The 22,526-nt window shown below is 37.4% G+C and overlaps 1 protein-coding gene across 3 annotated transcripts in view; it reads right to left on the reverse strand.

Annotated features, from left to right (window-relative positions):
- Positions 1-22,526, reverse strand: part of LOC111148146 (pseudouridylate synthase 10) — a 68,439-nt gene that overhangs the window by 13,212 nt on the left and 32,701 nt on the right. For all 3 annotated transcript variants that reach the window (XM_022504582.1, XM_022504580.1, XM_022504581.1), the window contains exons 5-11: positions 16,969-17,003; positions 12,171-12,282; positions 10,020-10,081; positions 9,666-9,711; positions 7,575-7,639; positions 6,141-6,226; positions 4,939-5,064 (exon numbers count right to left, since the gene is read on the reverse strand). In XM_022504582.1, the coding sequence (XP_022360290.1) occupies positions 4,939-5,064; positions 6,141-6,226; positions 7,575-7,639; positions 9,666-9,711; positions 10,020-10,081; positions 12,171-12,282; positions 16,969-17,003 (532 nt within the window). The remainder of the gene's footprint in view (positions 1-4,938; positions 5,065-6,140; positions 6,227-7,574; positions 7,640-9,665; positions 9,712-10,019; positions 10,082-12,170; positions 12,283-16,968; positions 17,004-22,526) is intronic.

Consider the following 22,526-nt stretch of genomic DNA (forward strand, 5'->3'; position numbering starts at 1 on the left):
CCATGATTGAATGGCAGAGCTGCTCCTGATGTCCAAGCCAGACTTTAACTGCCATCCTATGCCACCATCCTGTGGGAAAGCCAAAGGGGGAGAGCACTATTTGGAGGAAGGACCCACTATAAGCCTGGCCACAAGCTTATGGTGAAAAATCTATCCTTTAAATCCTTTAGAAATTTAACCTCTTTCCTTTTTTCCTTAAAGCAAAACAAAGCAAAAACATTTATTTGAGAATTAAATTCTATGAAAAGAAGAAGAGAGGAAAAGAAGGGTTTAAAAGCAAATTTTTATGTTAAACAAACCTACGCTAGGATCATAACAAAACTAGTGTTCATTCTAAGATAGATGGATCACACTAGCCTAAAAAGCTGCAAATATTAGAATGGGAAATGTCGTTAAAAAAAAAAAAAGGGCAGGGGTTATATGACAACTTTTTAGATACAAAACTGACAATTTCACCATCATCACCATAGGAAAAATTACCAGAGGTGGGCATTATCATAAATGTTTCATATATGTTAACACTATGAGGTAGGTATGCTCATTATCCTCATTTTGCTTACAAGGAAAATGAGACAGACAGGATAGGTAACTTGCCTAAGATCAAATCACTGGTAGGTGGTAAGGACAGGATTTGAACCAGACAATCTGACTCCAGAGTCTCTTAACCACCACAAAGACAGGTGGTCTCTTAACCACCACAAAGACAGTTCAAACTCGTCCCAGGAAAAGCAAGACCAGTATTCTGAGAGAAGGGATTAGAAAAGGCTGGGATATTTGGAGAACTCTGGTCAGTCCTTAGAGTTTGGCAAAGTGTAAGATCTCTGAACACATATTTTGGAGACTAGAATTCAGACTCACACCCTGATTTATTTACTCAGGAGCAAATATCTACAGTGGGCATGTGCAAGGCACTATGTTAGATCCTGGGGAGAAAAACAAGATGGACACAGGGCTTACTGTTTGTGGAGGGATAAGAAGTGCAATATAGCGAGTAGGGCTAGGACAGGAAGCATACAGGAACATTCTTGTTCTAAAACTACAGTTGCAGCATGAGCTATGAGGTTTGTATTTACTCCTCAATGGTCCAGCCACTTTGGACAGCACAAGACAAGAAGAACAAGATAGCTGGGAAGAACAAATGCGAAAGGTGGAAGGAGGGTGAACACCATTCTGACAGCCACCTTTTTCCAAGGAAAGAGTCTGCATGTAAAGGTCCCATGTAGATTTTAGGAAGAGGAGGGTGAACAAGCTTGAAAAGTCCTATGGAAATGACACTGAAGATTAGCCCTCTTTCCTAGGATGTGTAGCTGTGAAGAAAGGAGAATTTCATTCCTCTTTCACCTCTAAGAAATCCCTTTTGCAAGCCAAGGTCAGCACGTTGGGGAAATAGGCTCTGAGCTGTTGTTTGTCATGTACTACCAGGGTCAAGTAGGCTCCTTTCTGTCCATAGGGCCCAAAGATATAGGTCTTACCAAGAGAAGCAACACAGAGCTGGTTAGGTAAGGGCTAGACATCCAAGGTAGGCCTAGAATGTACGCTGCTGTGTTAACACCTGAGAACTGGCCAGGTAAGCAGCCATGAAACTACAGGATCAGGCTCTTCTCAAGGCAGAGAATCTAAGAAAGGCAAGGAGTAGGATTCTGTGAAACATTAAGACCCCAAGAACCCTCCATTCCATGTTTACACTACATTTTTAAACTGTTAATAAAACCTATAGTAACATCAGCAGCTACTAGTCAGAGTCAACAGACTCAGGAGCAGCACTAAGTAGGGGTAGAGAGCTAAATGGAGAGTTCAGAGGGGCATCTGGGAAGATACTGACTCCCTGGGTCTGTGATCTGTCTTACACCTGCCCACCTCCATCTCTAAAGCAGCCGTAATGTTAGCAAACCAGGGGATCCATAGTGACTGAGCCACAACCTGTGACAAGTAGGGGTGAAGGGAATGAACAGGACACAAAGAGATAAGTCTATCAGTGAAAGCTAAATCAGACCAGAGATTTCCAGTTCATAAATTGGCCCATAAAACTTCCACAAGTTCTAGCCCATTAATAAAAAAGAGTTACAGAAAACAAGGCTCTTGAGAAGTCCAGAGAAACACTAAATCTAGACAAAGGAAGAAAGGACACTTATCATATCTTTTAGAAAAATATTTCAAATTTGGGCACTTCACTGAGAAATATTTTGGGGGGGTAACCTTTAACCCTTTATTTCTGTGTAATTATGAGTATTAGCTGACAACAAAAGGAAAAGGAGTTACCACCTTAAGTATTAGGAAATACATGTTTAAAATTTGGTTGAGTTTTCATTCTTTTTTTTTTTTTTAAGGATTTTATTTTTAAGTAACGTCTATACATGGGGCTTGAACTCAGAACCCTGAGACTAAGAGTTGCATACTCCACCGACTGAGCCAGCCAGATATCCTGCTTGAGTTTTCTAAATTCACATTATGCCTTGTCTTATCCCCCTAATCCTGTGAGTTCTTTGAGCCTTTTGCTCAAAGGAACAGATATTTCAAAATCCAAAACAAACCAAGTGCAAGAATGATAAGAACTATCAGCAGTTTAGCTAGTCAGCAGCAACCCTCATACCCAGGGCAGACCAACGATGGGACTGACAAATGGGCAGATGCAAGAGGATAAAGGCCTCAGAAGATCAAATTCAGTAGTTTGGACTTTAATCCCGTACATAGTCATTGGCAAGTTTTCAGCAGGGAAATAACATGACAGATATTTATTCAATAAGTGAAATAATAAATGGGTTAGGGGAAAATTTCTTAGACACATTGACTTTGAGAGTGTGTCAAAGTTTATTACTCATTAACTAGGGGATTAACAAGTGGATAATAAGATGTGCCCATTGAAAGTGAGAGAAACAAGTTTGTATCTCCCATTTTGGAGAAGGAATCTTTTTTTTTTTTTTTTTTAATTTTAAAAGATTTTATTTGAGAGAGAGAGAGCACACATGGGTGAGAGGGAAGGGTAGAGAGAATCTGAAGACAACTCCGCACTAAGCACAGAACACAGAGCCCTATGAAACCAAGAGAATCGGATGCTCAAACTGCTGAGCCACCCAGGCACCCCATGGGGAAGGACCCTTTATGTAAGAAGCTAGACTACTTCATACAATATTGCTTATTTTCAGAGAGTTGTAAACCATAGAGGTACAACAGTCAGAACCATCTTCCCAGAGCCATCAGACATGAACCACAGAAAGAACAAGTAATATCTCTTGAGACGCACAGGTTTAGCAAACTGATGATTCCAATCAGGCATTTCAAACAACAGGCTTATCCCCTAACAAGGAGCCAGTAGCACAGGGGTCTAGAGGTCTGCTTTTTCTCAGGCAGTTCTCAATACATTTCCTCAGGATACAATTACGGATGCTAAACACATAGTTTGCTTCATTTTCAGTTTGTGGATAATTTTTTCCCCCTCAAATGGAAAATGAAATCAAGCTTACTGCATGAAAGATTGCAAGGGGGAAACAGACAGCTCTTTCAGAGCCTCCCAACAGCCCTATTGGTAATGGGGGCTTCCTTGGGACCCAAATAATCAAAACTGAAAGTTTCTTGAATCATCTCATAGAAAGAGAGTAAGGTGGCCTCACAGAATTTGGAAGAGACTTTTTATGCTAAAGCTTGATTTTTACTTCTTCATAACTTGGATAATTCTCATGGGATAACTAGTACGTAAATATTAAGTAGGTAAAAGCTCATGCCAATATCCCAGAGTCTTGATTGCTAAGATTTTGGAAAATGTTAGGTTGTTAGGTTAACTTTCTTTTTTCAGTAAACAATTTTTTTTAACAATGTTATTTATTTGACAGAGAGAGAAAGCAAGAGAGAGCACAAGCAGGGGGAGCTTCAGGTGGAGGCAGGGGAGAAGCAGGCTCCCTGCCCAGCAAGGAGCCCAATGCCGGGCTTAATCCCAGGACCCTGAGATCATGACCTGAGTCAAAGGCAGATGCTTAACGATCTGAGCCATCTAGGCACCCCTCAGTAAACAATTCTTAAAGACCCTTAAAAAGAGGATCCACCAACCCAATAGGCAACAAATTATAAGAAGGATGTAGTTTAAAGTCCTCTTTCCTCTTGACAAGGCAGAGAGCTGGAAGGGACAGCCATATCTCTTCTCAGTCATCTGCTTGCCATTCCTCAGGCAGGCCTGCCTTAAGATTTTCAGAGTGAATGGTGGATATCAAGCTGGTTCCTCAAAAAAGGTGTTCTAATTATGCCAGGAGACCCACTTCAAAGTAAATCATTATTTACTGCCTACAGTTTTTCCTGATGTACAACATGACTTTCTGCAATTGACATCTTGGCCCCTTTCCTCTAGTCTAATCCCAGGTGACATCACAAGGATCCAAGCTGCCTATGACCTGACGGACCTACTGAGACAAAGAAAATATAAACCTGACAGGATCTGACTCATTCCACAAACCTGGGCTCATTAATACCTGGAAAATGAAACACAACATACTATCATTAGGTCTTTGTAAAATGGTAGCTGTTGATCTCTTTTCTCTAGTCTTGAACTTCATCCCAGGACATGTTAGCAATTAGGCTGGGAGCCAGGCATTTGCCAGTGATTGTTCTTGAACAAGCACTGGATGTGGAAGTTGTGTTTTAATTTCCTCATATTTCCCCAAAAGAGGCCAAGTCTGAGGTGTCCCAAGGTCAGAGGTTAAGTACATTCACTTAAAATAGCTTGAGGGGTTTTGAATTTGCCCAGGAAATAACAGTCATCTTGAGAAAGGAAAGAAATACTTGGCTCAAATCCAGCCCAAGTCAGAGGTGCTCATGACTCCTGTTCATGGGAAGCTGCCAGGTAAGGAGCCCAGATTCGCTGGGGATTTACAAAGTTCAGAAATCCTTCCTGCCACCTCCAAGAAATCTATTCATGAATGACAATGTATTTAAAATAGGAATAATACTTACTCTCTGCTTTGAATACTGCCAAAAGATGATCTGAGATTAATTCTTCCACTGAAGATTCCAGCTTCCTTTCTCCATCAATTATCCAAGGAGTCTGTGGTAGATTCCTAGAATATTTATTATATCTCCCTGCCAAAGAAACATAAGGTAGCCTGGATGGAATGCTATAATTAACACAATAGGATAAAACAACTATTTATTGAGTGCCAATATCCTAGGCGCCACGACATAAAACAATGTTTAGCCTTCAACTAACTTATAATCTAATTTGGGGAGCCAGCACACAAACATAAATAATTAAAAGATTTAAGATAACAGTAGAAGAGATGGCTAAGGACATGATATGAATCATCAAATGAGCTCTAAAGGAATGCTCAGTATATTTATTAATCTGATTGGCTGACTGAACAAGTTATATTATGGAACAACCCAAGGATCATGAGAAAAAAAAAAAAAAAACGAACAGCAATTACTGCTTTGACACCTAATTAATAATACTTTTAATGCAATACTCATGGGTGATAATATATTCCAAAGAGTTCAAATATAGGAAATTTTGAAGTTTTTGTAATTTAAAAAAAACAAAAACAAAACACGACCCTAATAGAATAGGATTCATTGCTTTATGAATAAAGCTGCTCTAATGGCAGGTGGCTTTCATTACCATGGGGCAGGGTGTCATAGTTGAGACTAGAGAGCAATTTCATTTCAGCTATTACTGTGAAATCGATGCAGCTTTCAAAACAAAAACTATCTGCTAGATTACCTCTTGGGAAGGTCAATGCAACAATTTTTTTTTTTTTTTTTTTTAAGGCAGAAGCTCAGTCTTCAGTCATTTTGCAGATAATAAAATTATTTTTTTTCAAGTTCACTTTCATGCTCTCTGTGGCTAAGTTTCTCCTGATCAGTTTCGGGTTTCTGTATGTACCCATATTTCTATGGGTACTGGCCATCTCTGATGGAAACTATTAAAACCTGAGAAGTGTCATTTCCCTTTGGCATGGCATTTTAAATAACAAAACTAAGTGAACCTTAAAAATGCCTATAGAACCTAAAATAAGCTTGGCTATCATTCCTAATTCTCAAAAGAGGTAACTAACCAGAACCTAATAATAAATATAAGAAGGAAACAAAGGAGTCATTTGAGTTTTTCAGAAAGGAGAGTAAGTCGACAGTGTAAGTATATTCTAGACTAAATATTTTACCAGCCACAAAAACAGCACCATGAGCACACTCAATTTCAAGAACAGTGCAAACAGCCTTTGGTGAGTTTGGAGGACAAGGAAACTGCCTGCAAAACAAAATAAATTTTACAGCTACTATTTTCCAGACATGATATCGAACCACATAACTAGGATGAATCAGCATTGTCTGAGACACACAGAGCCCAAGCCTCTCGTGGATTAAGCCACTCCCTAACTTTAAATTTTGGAATTATTGGGGTCTTTCAGGCCTCAAGAACATTTTAATACATGAGAGTGGCACTAAGTAAATCAGGGCTCTGCTACTACCTTTCACTAAGGAGGCCTCATGTTCCCAGATGATAATTTCTAACAGCCTTGGGGTTTGAGAGAAAAACCCACACTTACGAAGTGGAAGCCTTTCTGGGTTCTTTAGCCATTTTGCTATCCATGAACATTTGGTGCCATCTTACAAAACCCTTAATCATTTGGGTAAAGTTGGTGTGCATTGACAGACTAGTCACAGGAGTAAGCCCCACCCGTGGGAAGGGTCTCTGCCATTTTTCTTCTCATTCCAACTATGACCTCAGGGCCAGAAAAAGTGGAATGTGGCAGACTTTGCCCTTTAGCTAAGAAACTTCAATCTAACTGAAGACAGAAAGGAAAGAGCAATATATGGCTTTATTTTCTGTGTACCATCTGGGAACTTCCAAAGCCATGGACTGGAGTCTACCTGTAAAAGACTAGATATGGATTTACTCCAAATGCTTGCCTTAAAAATGTCATAGTTTCCCAAGATGTCTTAACAAAAAAATCACTTAGAAATTCAGGAACTATTGCTTGTAGAGAGTAGCTAACTTTACCTTCTAAAATTTAATATTAGTATTTCCATTTCCTGAGGCTTGCTTTTAGTTAGTAAAATAAACAAAACCTGCTTCATAGCTCCATTGTTTGAAATTTATTCAAGGATATTCTGGAAGAATAACTACGATATTTTATTAAATAAAATGAGCACAATGAGAGTTAAAATGTAAGGTTTACTGTATTTCATTATATTTTAACCAGTGAAGAACTCATGAGCCTTTCTCTCCCTTTTCTGGAGATGGATAATACTCGAAATGCAGAACGAGGGATGTAATGGAGAGTCCAGAATCCTGGCTCTAAGTCCACTCTATTGCCCAGTTGAAATCTTAGGCAAGTCAACTCCCTCAATATCCTCTTCTAAAGATAAAGAAGTTAGGTTTGATTCATAAATTCAAATGTCAGTTTGACAAACATTTATTGGACACTACTACACGCCAGGTACTGTGCCAGGGAGTAGGAATATAACAATGACTAAGACACAATCATCATCCCTGAAATACATCCAGTTTTGTTTAGAGATAATCCAGATTATCTCTAACATCCCTTTTATTCGAAAATTCCATGATGCTCCCACGTTTCTTTACTTCTACTTACTTGCAGAAATCCTCTTCTTTTATCTTATTCAACGCTTTCATAACTGCCATTCTAGTGAACACTGACTATATAAAGTAAAAATGAAAAAAAAAGACATTTTTGTCACCCAGACAAGAAAACATCGGAGGTGAAACACAAAACATGGTTGGAGAAATTACATCATTTTAAACCATACTCATAGGAGAGAAATACTTAAGAGCTCCAAGAAAATAAAACATAAGCATTCATACTGTCAGTTCTCCCTACAACCCTTCTTTTCAATTTAGCCTATGTCAAAAATACCAGGTAGGTCTAGCAGAACAATTTAACAGCAGGTTGCTAGCTAAGAGGTAAATAGAGCCAACCAGCCTGCCCTGGCATCTAGCAACTCAACATCACTCACCAGCCATAGATAAATTAAACGAATTCACCATGCTGAATAGAAAGGCATCTACAACAAATGTCCCACATTGGGTTTTTCAAGACAAGAAAAGCCAAACCACATGGTAGATAGACTAGAACAAATCAGTACATAGATTACATGGCTTACTACGAAAAATCACAATGGTCTCTTCGGTTTGGAGAAATTACACTTTACTCTAAAGAGGCATAATGTAGGCATCTCAATGGTTTGTCATCAAATCAACAGTTTTCTAAACCATATTTTGGAGAACCCAAAGATACAAGGTTAAAACTGAAAAATAAGTGCCTATTTGTTAAGATATGAAATCTCAAGCCTGAAAGAATCTCAAAAGGTCATGTAATTTGTTCCCAGCAAAAAGGCAGTAAAGCTACATACACCTATACTACTGGCCAAATGACGTGGTGTCGATGCTTTGACAAAAATTTCCTTATCCCATTACTTGGTGCTTGTACTTGTATATTTCCTCAAAAACTGAAACAAGATTTTTAATATAAATATGGCTACAGGTCTTTTGGACAGAGCTTTCCAACTGATGTGACAAAGCAATAAGCTAAAGTTATACACAAGATGTTGAGCCCTCTAATTCACAAGGGCAGAGGGGCAGGACCTGGATGGAAAGAACTCCCAGGCCCATTGCTTCCAACTTAGAGCAACTTCATCTGTTAACCTCAGGGTGCTGAACAAACATGGTAATGTTCTAGGTGTACCATGATGTGAGAAAGGTGGGAAGCAGTGCTTTAGGCTTCGTCTGCATTTGTAAATTATCTTCTCACAGGGCGTTCAACAAATGTTACAAACTCTCCCCCACCCCACAACCCTGAGCCCAGTTCCAAAAGGCTCAGCAATTAATCAAAGCAAGAGCAAAGACCAACAGATGTATCTTTGGTAATAAACACACACACACATATATATATATATATATAATATATATATTATATATATATATATATATATATATATATATATATATTTTTTTTTTTTTTTTTTTTAACAACCATAACAGCAAAATGGATGTTAGTAAAATTAAGAATGCCTGAGTCTCTGTATAAAACAGGCTAAAGTATCTGTGGCATGAAATCTTGCCAATATCATTGACATGCCATTCCATCCTGGCATAGTAGAAACTAAAAATACATGCTAACTAATTCACTCACTAACACGAAGACCAGCTTATATCAAATAAAGTGAAGTTTAAATAAAATGCCCTTTTGCAATATAGTCTGAAATAGGCCATATTAATTCAGATTGTCCTAAGTAAAATAATTTATTTTGGATTATATTTCTTAAATACCAATTCCTAGAAAATGAATATTAGATAAAAGTTTGGAATGCTAATAATTAACATGGATTTTCTCCAATGAGGTAACTTTGGGATTAAAACCTAAAAGCTCGATTTCCCCTAAATGGAAAACAGTAACATCATTGAAACACTGGTTCTAAATTTAACACCAGGGAAACAAGTCAGACAGTGACACAAATATGAGAATGTTTGTGTTATGACCTCCGCACTAGAGGCAAAGACATTCAGGGTTGAAAAAAATAAAAATAAATGTAGCAAATGAAAATTTTTAAAGAATGATTCTTAGTATAACATATTGCCAGGATTCCTAATGCATATCATTTTGTTGTTAATCTGAATATTCAGCTCAGACAAAACTCAATAATGAATAAAAAGGAGGAATCCTTACCTGTTTGTTTTTGGCTGGCTTGAAGCAATCTGGGCATATCACACGTCTAAGTAAAATTCAAGTTTATAAAAAAAGTTAGTGGGTTTATTTTGGGGTGAATATAATTCAAATATATTTTATATATTTTAATATATATGGCTGCTAAACTCAACATATTAAGAGCAAACAAAATGAATCCCTATACCAGCTGTAGTGGTATGCTTACACCTTTATATTAGACAGCACATTTTAAACCTACTAAGACATGATACGTTCTGATAGGTTCATTACAAAGAGGAGGAACACTGTTTCATGAAAACCAAAAAGCATTAACAATGTTACACAACTGACATTATTGTTTACGTAGCAACTTACAGGAAGTGGCAATCCTCAACTGTTTCTGGGTGAGCAAAGACCACACTCACTTCAAACAAGCTCTAAAAATTATAAAGACAGTTTAAAAATGAGCAAAAGGAAACCAACATCTAACCACTTATGAATGGAAATAGAAATTAATTCTCAAAGATTGGCTCACAAATAGTGGCAAGGAAAACTGGAAATACTACTGTTCTCAAATCAGCTTGTGCACAGGGCAGCTGGAAAGGAAATGGTTTTGTTTTTTGTTTTTTTACTTCTAAAGTTCAGTCACTAGCGATTCTGCAGAAAATTTTTTTTAAATAAATTTGTATGATTTTTGTGTATGTATATAAACTCAATGTGAAGATGAAAGAGAATTCAGGGAATTGGAAAGAGATAACAGAAAGGAGAATTGTTCCTATGATTAGAATTATTAGCAAGGTAAAAGCATTTCATTATATACATGCTTAAAATCTCTGCGGGAGCCTTTATTTTTTATTATTTATTTTGTGGCATTTTGAGTACTCACACTTCTTAGTGGATTTGAGTTTTAAAAGAGAGATCTTAATTTTTACTATAAAAATGATACATACAAGTTATAAAATAATCAAACAGAATGTATTTTTAATCTCACACCACCGAGGTATAACATAGTAACAGGTGTGTTTCCTTCTAGCCATTTTTATGAATATAAACATAAATATATATACTTCTTAGGATATTAAACATACTTTTAGAAAATTGCTTTATTTAATTAACATTATGTTGTGGACATCTTTCATCTCTTCAACTCTAGGGACTGTTGGACATTTAAGTTGTAAACTTTTCCATTATTAAAAAATGCTATAATAAACATCCTTGCATACAAAAAAAGCACAATTTCATACTCTATATACATTAATCTTCACAGAGAACAAAATTCCACATTGAGAAAAATGACAAATCCCATACCATGTAACAATATTATCTTTTTAATTGAGTATTTCTGTATTTACTGATTGCATTGGATTGTTAACAAGCATATTAGCTTCTCTAGAATTATAATACTGAATAGCTAAATTTTTTCTTTCCTCTCTAATTTACAAAGTAAAATTAAAATTATAAGGCATTGCTTTTACTCAAGAAAACTTCACTCATTCTGAATCTATTAGAATATTGTTGCATCTTTTGTTTTCCATTTTCTGTTCTCACTAGCTCAACATGTAAAATTACTTGTGCTTCAAAACTGAAGTTTGAGGTAAAAATATTTTGCATCAATGACTTCTCTAATCTCCAAAGTACTTTCATTACCTCATTTCCCCTCCATATATGTGTGAAGTGGTTTTATTCTCTATTCTGCAGTATTCAGTTTAAAGGAGAGAGTTTATTCTTACCAACAGAAGGGAACAGAGCTATATAATTCTAAATTGTGAATAATTTTTTAACTATTTAGCTTTGAAAGATGGTTTTGTGATTTTACTTGAATAGGGGTATGTCTGATATTCAGGGAATTTCCTTCAAGCAAAATCATGAAGCAATAAGGCCATACTATTAATATCTAATTTAAGATGAGCTGGGAATATATCCTGTTTCCACATCTGGAAAACTATTGAGCTCTTCCCTAAACTTCAGTCCATTCTGGAGACTGAGGCAAGGTCCATTCTGGAACAGGGGAGATGACTAAGTGTTCTGGCTTCAAAGGCAGTCTTTACCTAAAATTAAATAGAGGGACTTGAGATACAACAAGGTGGGACAGGTTGAACCCATGCTCACTATAGTTGACTGGTTATATTTGAAAACCAGATTAGCCACAGATAACCAAATTTAAATAGTCTAGAGTTAACTCCACACTTATTCATAGTTACTTACGTATTGCTTTGTATCAGTATATGTGTCTCTCCAATTAAACTATAAACATATTGAAGGCTTAGATTCATTTCTAATCTTTTAAAGTCAATTAGGGTGCACTACATTTGTTACACTCATAAATGCCTTAGATCACAAAGAAGTCTTTAAAAATAAAATCCTTCTCAATTTAAAACTGCTAGAAATTAGTATTTTAAAAGCTTAAAAATTCTCCATTAGGTTATTTTAAAAGAAGATTATTTTGGCTAATCAAAATTCTGCCATGTAATGAAGTAAAACTAGTAAAACCAGAGAATGAAATTAACAATGCTGATGACCCAATACCTTTCCATCAATGGGAACACCCAGTTCCTCTGAAATTAGCGGGTGAGTTATCCATTTGTAGGCTTCTTTCAGCTGAACAATATCATTTCTTCCCAGAGACAGACTCTGTTTTCTGAATAACATAAAAATTAATTCACTGACATGAAAAACTTCACTTTTTCTGCTAAAGGCAAGAATTTATGCAATTATTTAAAAATATTTATTGAGTGCCTACTATGTTCCAGGCACTATTTTTTACACATTAGCTAGAAAGCAGAGAGGAAGCAGACAAAAATTCCTCTGCTCATGGACCTTATAGTCTAGTAGAATTTTAAAAAATGACTTTTTAAAATGGTATATAAGACAGTTTTTAAGCTTCAAAGACAAAAGTATACTGATAAGTTTTTCTGAGCTACCAGATTCCAGGATTTATACATCAGAGGACAGAAAGGTAGAATAGAAGGGATTGTTTATTGCTCAGAAACAACAAAACTGTGTATTATAATAATCTCATCCAGACTAAAAATATTTACATCTACTCTCGTCCTGATAATGGGGCTTACTTTTGGGAAATCAGTATGAAAGCTGTACTTCAATGCTAAAGAAGAAACATTAAATCCTAAAGTATCAATGTGCTGTAACGCTTGTCACTTTAATATCAGAAAAACATCTGAATAAAAATCTGATATTCCCCCGAATCTACTCATAAGCCAATAAATAGGTTTGGGGAAGTCCCAGTTATGATCTCTAGCTTTTAGTTTGTAACCCAAAATTATTATAGAAAGGAACTGAAGGGGGTGCCTCATGGGACGCTTGATCTCAGGGTCATGGGTTCAAGTCCTACGTTGGGTATGAAGCCAACTAAAAATCAAATAAAAAAGAAAGGAACTAAAGTTTTTAAAAAGAAAGAAAAACCTGCATGATGTGATATTAATAAAAGTGCTTTGCTGGGGTGCCTGGGTGGCTTAGCGGGTTAAAGCCTCTGTCCTTGGCTCAGGTCGTGATCCCAGGGTCCTGGGATCGAGCCCCATGTCAAGCTCAGAGAGCCTGCTTCATCCTCTCTCTCCCTGCCTGCCTCTCTGTCTACTTGTAATCTCCGTCAAATAAATAAATAAAAATCTTTAAAAAAAAAAAGAAAGTGCCTTGCTATTATGATATCACTAATGAATTAACAAGTTCACACCATTCCAATAATTAGTCTTATTCAAATAATCAGTCTTATGGCTATAAACAGGGCTGCTTTTAACAAAAGAGATATTAGGACCAATTTGTGAATCACTTCTTTTATGTCCAATTTTCACTGATACAAATGACAGCTTATATCAAAAATTCATTGTAATTTAATTCTTGAAGACAAAAATACACTACTAATATAGGTAGAAAACAAATTTAGCTAATGGCTAAATTTAATTCATCTAAAAAACATATAACAACAACTATCCTCTAAGAATACAAATTAAGAAATGGTTGATATACACATTCTACCCAGCTGAGAGTGTAACTGGTTACACAGAATGCTTTCATATGCTTTGGGATGGTTTAACAATGAAATAGATAAATCCTACATCTGACAAATAATCAAACTACTCTCTACATTCAAGAACTTATTGAAACACTGAACTTTTTTTCTTTTTTTTAAGATTTTTTTATTTATTTATTTGACAGAGAGAGAGAACGAGTAGGCAGAGAGGCAGGCAGAGAGAGAGGGAAGTAGGCTCCCTGCTGAGCAGAGAGCCCGATGTGGGACTCGACCCCATGACCCTGAGATCATGACCCTGAGATCATGACCTGAGCTGAAGGCAGCAGCTTAACCCACTGAGCCACCCAGGTGCCCCATGAACTTCTTAAACTGTTCCTAATCTCTGAATATCAGAAACTTTTTAAGTATTTTAAAAGACTATCTTGATATTGTACCAACAGTTTAATTGATATTTGCATAAAATAGTATCACAGTTGAAAAGGAATGTATGAGAATACATTTTAAAGGATAAAAAAGTTGAAATGTGAAACACAAGAATAGAAAATTATTTAAACATTGTTTAGACTCTAGGAGCGCCTGGGTGGCTCAGTGCGTTAAGCCTCTGCCTTCGGCTCAGGTCATGATCTCAGGGTCCTGGGATCAAGCCCCACATCAGGCTCTTCGCCCAGGAGGGAGCCTGCTTCCCCCTCTCTCTCTGCCTGCCTCTCCGCCTACTTGTGATCTTTGTCTGTCAAATTAATAAATAAAAATCTTTAAAAAAAAAAAAAACATTGTTTAGACTCTAGAGAGCACAAAGACTTGCAGCAAAAAGCAATCCTAAATACGGGTTAAGACTACTGGTATTTTATATTCTTCATAGTCTTTGAAATATATTTAGACATCATAAAAGGAAAAAAAAAAACTACAGATATTTTTTCTTTCCAGATTAAAGAGTAGTAGAAAGGGGTTAATAGATATCTTGGAAACCTTAACCTTCTATACAAGGCAAAAATTTAACACTTAAAATACCAGATTTTGAATCCTGCAAATTTAGTGTGCCTTAATAACTCTCCTAATATAACTTAGAGTAAATGTTTTCAGAGGTTCTTAGCATATGCCTGATGGTCTTGTAGGGGAATTAGTTGTCACTGAGGTAAATTCAGTCCCAATTGAGTACTTAGTAACCGCATTTCCCTCTCTCCTGTGTCCGATAACTACTGATGAGGATATCAACTGCAATCACTGTTACTATAGATACAACATGACGACCACTCTAGAGGAAAGATGAACTCAAATACCTAAGCACGATTAATTTTCCTAAATTTCTTGAATCAAATCTTTAATGGTGATTCCTCTACAATATTTTGAATGTAAAATGAACTTACACGGAGTTTTTGAAAAGATTAGTATTTTGTATTTCCTCTGTGCCAATATCTCTATAATGAACAGGATCTTTTGGAATAACTAAGCTTAGTTCAAAATTCTTTGATAAAGAATAATAACAGTTGGGGCGCCTGGGTGGGTCAGTGGGTTAAAGCCTCTGCCTTCGGCTCAGGTCATGATCCCAGGGTCCTGGGATCGAGCCCCGCATCAGGCTCTCTGCTCAGCAGGGAGCCTGCTTCCTCTCCCTCTGTCTGCCTCTCTGCCTACTTGTGATCTCTATCTGTCAAATAAATAAATAAAATCTTTAAAAAAAAAATCAGAGGAGTAACCTTAACTATGTAAGATTAACACAAAAGAAAGCAAGCCCCTTCCAGGGGAATAGAGGATTTCTGGAAGAAAAGTGTTCTGAACATATTTAAAAAAAAAAAAAAAAGAAAAGAATAATAACAGCAACTCACAGCCAATGTGGATAGAAACTGGAAACATTTAGAAAATAGCATGCCTTGGGGCGCCTGGGTGGCTTAGTGGATTAAGCCTCTGCCTTCAGCTCAGGTCATGATCTCAGGGTCTTGGGATCGAGCCCCGCATCGGGCTCTCTGCTCAGCAGGGAGCCTGCTTCCCCCTCTCTCTCTCTGCCTGCCTCTCTGCCTACTTGTGATCTCTGTCAAATAAATAAATAAATAAATAAATAAATAAAATAGCATGACTTGACTATGCTAAAAATTTATCAAGCATAGGATCAAATTTTATTATGCCAGAATCACAAGCATTTGAGACTAATTTAACATAACCTAACTAAACCCCAAAACCTCTGATAGATATACTGCTACTACCCTTTCAGAAAAGTAGATGTAAAATAGAAAATAAAAAACCAAAAAACCCAATGAATTACTTTTTTTAAAATCACTTAACCAAGTATAAGATTCTAATACAGAAATCTATTCTTTTCTTTGTGCTCTCTCTTTTCTCTCCAGAGTACACAGGAAACTTCAGTAGTCACATGGCCCGTTTTATATTGGTATGGAATTTTTAGTCTCAAAATCCCAAAAGGTCTGGAAAATTAAAGATTTTTTTTTTAAGATTTTATTTATTTATTTGTCAGAGAGAAAGAGAGAGAGAGCGAGCGAGCACAGGCAGACAGAATGGCAGGTAGAGGCAGAGGGAGAAGCAGGCTCCCCACAGAACAAGGAGCCCGATGCGGGACTCGATCCGGGATCATGACCTGAGCTGAAGGCAGCTGCTTAACCAACTGAGCCACCCAGGCGTCCCAAAGATTTTTTTTTCTTAACTCAGTTGGCAACCAAACAGTGTCTTGAACATGTGAGGCTGTTTAGAGATTTTGTGTATCAAACTTAGTGTGAATATTCACATTTCACTACAGAAACATTAATGTGTTTAATTATAGAGTACCACCTCAGACCATGGAGGGGAGGGTATGTTATATATGGTATTTAACACCAAATTACATTTCTAAAATCTAAAAAAAAATTCCAAATTCCAAAACAGATTTGGTCCCCAGGGGTTTCAGATAAAGGACTGTGGGCCTATGTTTTATATATTTTATCTGTGTATAAACTCACTGTTGTTCTGCTTTAAGTAGGATTTTACTTTGTGTCTCTTCTAGTGTAGTTTTATAATTTAGTTTCTAAGATTAGTATAAAATTTATTCTTTTATAATAGCTTGCCAAGCTACATTATATAAAAGCCTAATGTAAAAATATAAAATACATATTTATATTCATGTTAAATCTATAAAAAAATAAATCCACTTTAATAGACTACTAATAATGTACGATGCAAATAAACAAATTAAACAAAAATGACACCTAAATTCATACAATAAAATTTTTCTCTTTCTATTTCTCTAAGAGCTAGTGAACTCACTCTAAAAAAAGAGACAGTAGTAGTAAAAGTACTTTAAGAATCAGGTAGCTTATATTTAAATGCTAGAAAAAATTCCCTACCTAAATTACTTACCCCATTTCCTGTTTTACCAGCAACCATGCAGCATGCTGTAGGCAATTCAGTCACACAATTTAGTCACACCCAGAAGAGAAAAGGAGAAAAAATGTTCATTGAAATGAAGTTCCAATATCATTACTAAAGTGCATAACTAATTTCCTAATCAAAGTCTCTTATTTAGGGGAGGAGTTAATGTTCAGAAATGTGGCAATGACCTCATACTCATTTAAAATCGGAAATGAAGTGAGATGCCACTTTGCAGTGTTGGGTTGCTTGTAGCCTAGGAACCTAAGAGGAGTATCTTCCTCCTCCCTACAGATTTCTATTTCATTAATGAGGTATCAGTATTTAACATGAGTAGCTTATTTTTTTCTTAAAATATCTTACTATTTCACAGAGGAAGGCCAAAAGTGACCGAGGACATACTATGTCCCCCAAACAGAATTTGAAGGCCTCAGTTTTTTGTTTTCATTTTTTTAATAGGGCTATGACACTTTTAACTCTAATTAATGATATCCACATGTAAGTGTTTAGAAGTAAAATGTACCAACATCCGTAACTCACTTCAGAATACAACAAAAACTAAGATGGGTAGATGGATAAACTGGTGACAACATATATAATAAAGGAAAAAATTATAGAATCTAGGTGGGTATATGGGTGTTCACTGTGCAATTCTTTGAACCTTATTGTATGCTTAAAAATTCTCTTAATAAAATGTTAGAGAAAATGTTCTGGGAAGAATTAATAAAAAAACTGAAAAAGTTGCTAAAATGGAGACAATAACATTCATAATCACAATTGTCATAAGGATTAAATTCATATAAAATGCTTTACACAATAAGTGTGTTACATTAAGATTTCTCAGTTTGCCAGCAGGCTCCCAAAGCTGTCACTTGACAGAAAGCTAATGACATGTCCTACCTCAGTATGTCATTTTGTGAACATGACAGAAGTATACATGCATAAGTCGATAAAAGACCATTATGTAGTCTCCACATCCACCGGTCACAAAAGTGACCATTCATTATCACTCACATCTACCTCAAGACCTGCCGCCCACACACAAATGTTACCATTCATATGTAGAATCCTGTCCTTTTACACTTCAAATGACCACTGAGGCACTAGACATCTGTGAAGACTTATAATCATTTGGAAATCTTAAGTGTATTACATTGTTCAGACATGAGTCAAGCAGAATAAATTAATTACTGGCCAAGTAAGAACTAGAAGTGCTCCCAATGCCTAAACACCTCAACAGTACCTTCTGATTCAGTAATATGTTTACTTTGCTAGCTAAATGGGGATTAGTATACTGTCTTGGAATAGAGGCTATTAGGACTTACAGGACTTTAAGATCAGAGAAAAAAATGAAGAATGGGGGGCGCCTTGGGTGGCTCGGGGGTTAAAGCCTCTGCCTTCAGCTCAGGTCATGCGACCAGGGTCTTGGGATCAAGCCCCGCTTTGGGCTCCCTGCTCATCGGGGAGCCTGCTTCCCCCTCTCTCTCTCTGCCTGCCTCTCTGCCTACTTGTGATCTGTCAAATAAATAAATAAAATCTTGGGGAAAAAAATGAAGAATGGTCTCCCAAAGTTGAAACCTTGTAGTCGTATTGCCCCACCATCCTCCAGCCTCCATACTTTAAGAGATCAATAAATACTTGTTTTCTCATCCATATAGGGATATTAATTCTCCCCTTGTAGGAAGATTGTGGGAATTTAATGAAGTTGTATACATAAAGAACCAAGAAAGACTCCTGGCATGTACTTAACAAACAGTAACTATCACTGCCATTTTTAATTAAAACCTTAACTTCAATTCACAAATGATAAAATTATTATCTTTTCCCCCCTTAAAGATTATTTATTTATTTACTTATTTATTTGAAAGAGAGAGACCAAAGCGAGGAAGAGAGAACACGAGTTGGGGGGCAGGGGCAGAGGGAGAGAGAGAAGCAGGCTCCTTGCTGAGCAGGGAGCCCAAAGTGGGGCTCAATCCCAGGACCCTGGGATCATGACCTGAGCTAAAGGCAGATGCTTAACTCACTGAGCCACCCAGGTGCCCCAAATTATCATCCCTGAAAAGATTTACAAGACTTGGGGCGCCTGGGTGGCTCAGTGGGTTAAAGCCTCTGCCTTCGGCTCAGGTCATGGTCCCAGGGTCCTGGGATCAAGCCCCGCATTGGGCTCTCTGCTCATCAGGGAGCCTGCTTCCCCCCCTCTCTCTGCCTGCCTCTCTGCCTACTTGTGATCTCTATCTGTCAAATAAATAAACAAAATCTTAAAAAAAAAAAAAAAAGATTTACAAGACTGATTCCTTTCCCTCACTTCCCAAACTGCTCTGCTATGGATAGTCCTGGAACTTCTCTCATCAGCAAAATCCTCCTGGGTATCTAAGCTATACAGAATTATCTGTCCTTTCTTTAAGGGGACTCAGATTCCTCTGTCCTTTTTTAGTGACCTTTTTCTCTCCTCTTTGGAAGCAAATTCTGTTTTCTACAGTCACTTCCAGGTGATACCATCAAATATGCAATGTGTCCTGCCATCCTCTGATTATAAAAGAGGGCAGAACTGGAGGTTGCCAAGGGAAACCAGATTACCATGTATAACATATAAAATTAAATCAAATGTCTTCAGTACCTGAGATTTGCCAAAGGGTTTTTCCTTCCTAATCCTCTGCAGGCTTCCTGCTCAAGCATGCCAGCAGGTTGGACAGAACTAATCACACAGCAGGGGCTGGAAGGCTGAATCCCAAAGAAGTCAGTGTTGCTCAATTATTCAATTTTTACTACGTGCTAATAACGTCCTAGACCTGCTTCTGCTGGGGAAGAAAAGTACATTTCTCCCTTTCAGGTCACTAAGATAATTTTAATAAATGTTCTATTCCTTAGTCAGTGGGAAAAAAATTATTCTCTAGAGTAAGCAATTTAATTCTTCCTCCCCAACAGAACCAAGTGGCATTAAAGTTATCAAGTTTAATCAAATTTGGTACCAAAGGCAATATGTCATTCCTGAAAATTCAGGAACCACACAACTTAATCCTTGACTCTGTTTTAATTTTATTGTAGAATTCTAGTCAAGTGCTAAAGAGAGCAGTTGAATAATGTGCTTACTAAAGTGCTCATGTACTCGCTAGCACATGCACACACGCACCATGCACACCATGGAAAGTTGATGCCTGGAAATGGCTTATCTTAGAGTTCTGAGATGAGGGTTTATCTAGCACCAACCAGTGAGAGTGTGTAACAGCAGGTCAGAAATTGAGGCTGATTTAAGCAGAGGTGTCAAGGAAGGAAGGATTGAGAGAGAGGCATTAAAAAATGGCATGTTGATTGGGGAGGGTATGTGCTATGGTGAGTCCTGTGAAGTGTTTAAGACTAATAATTCACAGACCTGTACCCCTGGGGCTAATAATACATTATATGTTAATTTTTTTTAAATGGCATGTTGGGGAGCAACAATTCAGTAAAGCTGGTGCTTCGCATATATATAACGTATGTATAAATGTGAGTAGGGGTTCAACAACTAGAGATGAAACTGGAAAGGTCAGCAGGTTTTAAGTGCCAACCTAGGGCATGACTCTAAAGAATGAAACTATAACAGAAGAAGTGCCACATTTATGTATATCCAAAGTCCTACGGACAACATTTGATCTTTTTCTTTTTCTTTTTTTAAGATTTTATTTATTTATTTGACAGACAGAGATTACAAGTAGGCAGAGAGGCAGGCAGAGAGAGAGGAGGAAGCAGGCTCCCTGCTGAGCAGAGAGCCCGATGTGGGGCTCGATCCCAGGACTCTGAGATCATGACCTGAGCGGAAGGCAGAGGCTTTAACCCACTGAGCCACCCAGGCGCCCCTGATCTTTTCCTTTTTTGACATTTGATCTTCTCTAATTCATCAAGTCACAATATAACTACCATCTGCACACTATTTTTCTTATATGGTAGCTTAAAAAGAAAATAAAAGAGTTCTTATATCAAATTATTTCATTATCATACATGGGAAAATACAGTGTGGGGATGGAGAGGAGTACATAGCTTTAAGAGAAAATGGAGACAGACCACCAGGACTTGGCGACCAGCAGTGACACTATGGTTTCTAAATTACCACTAAGGCCGTTTTTAAAACTCTAAAATCTTTTGAATCTTATACATCTCCTGGACTCATTTAAAATAACAAAGATAATACAAATATAGACTTGTATCAACAGGAAAAGGAAAACAGTTGTGTGGACCATTAGAGGTATTACCCCTTATTCTCTCTTCTTCCAACACACACACATACACACACACACACACACACACACACACACACACATTTATGTATTCTACTTGCACACAAACAGGCAGCTAAGAATTAGGCTTGACAACAAGGTCAGTAACAAGTCACTCTTCTTTCCTCCTCCCAACCATGAGCACCTGCCTCACCAGGGCCCACTCCTCACTTGTCAGTGGTGTCAGGTATGGTGGCAGAAAAAGGAAGGTAAGAGAGGAGGGAGGAGAATGCACTCCTATAACCATTGCTGGACTCCACCATGTCAGGTAAAGACTCCTTGCCCACATCTCCTAACCTCTACCACCTCCCTGCCTCAATCTCACCCTTCTTTTCCTGAGTCTCTGATGTCACACCCATGATGTAATGACAAACAGACTGAGTCTGAGTATCTCTTTTCATGAATAAAACATCAGCTATCTTTGAAAATCCACCCATATCCTCTACATTCTTTCCCTACAGGCTTGAGAGGGGAAAAAAATGAAGTGGGACATAAACCCATCTCACTCCAGCTTTTACTATAGTCGGTAACCCAAACCTTCAGATAGCATAAAAAATACTGAACTTTTGGGATGCCTGGGTGGCTCAGTGGGTTAAAGCCTCTGCCTTCAGCCCAGGTCATGATCCCAGGGGGATCGAGCCCCACATCGGCCTCTCTGCTCAGCAGGGAGCCTGCTTCCTCCTCTCTCTCTCTCTCTCTGCCTGCCTCTTTGCCTACTTGTGATCTCTATCTGTCAAATAAATAAATAAAATCTTTAAAAAAAAATACTGAACTTTTTATTTTTGACACAGCAGGAAGGGAAAAGCAAGGACAAATCAGCAAAGACAAACTGAATCTGTGGGCCAAATTAGGTTGCACAGCTCTACTGATTTAGTTCACAGGGGAATCCTATTTCTAAGATGTGAATTTTAAGAAAGAGAATTTCTATTGTGTTTTCCAATATTTCAGGTGCTGATGTTCGCCTAGCTCTGAAGAATTTAATTGGAAATAATCACAAGAGGAAATTCTATGGGGGTGGGAAGTGAGGTAGGAATAGAGGTGGGAAGCGGGATCAGAAAAGACAGAACAGCTGTAATGAATGAAAGGCTCTGGGAGAGACATGAAGAGAGATATCACTCATGTGTGGAATCTCAAAAAAGAAAAAACCCAAATGAATAAACAATCAAAAAGCAGAATCAGACCTATAAATACAGAGAACAAACTGATGGTTGCCAGAGGGGAGGGGCTGAGGGATGGGTAAAATAGGTGAAGGGGAGTGGGAGATACAGCTTTCCAGTTATGGAATGAATAAGTCACAGC

Source organism: Enhydra lutris, unplaced genomic scaffold (assembly GCF_002288905.1).
Source record: "Enhydra lutris kenyoni isolate GAN:26980312 unplaced genomic scaffold, ASM228890v2 scaffoldscaffold18, whole genome shotgun sequence".
In the NCBI taxonomy this organism is placed as follows: Eukaryota; Metazoa; Chordata; class Mammalia; order Carnivora; family Mustelidae; genus Enhydra; species Enhydra lutris.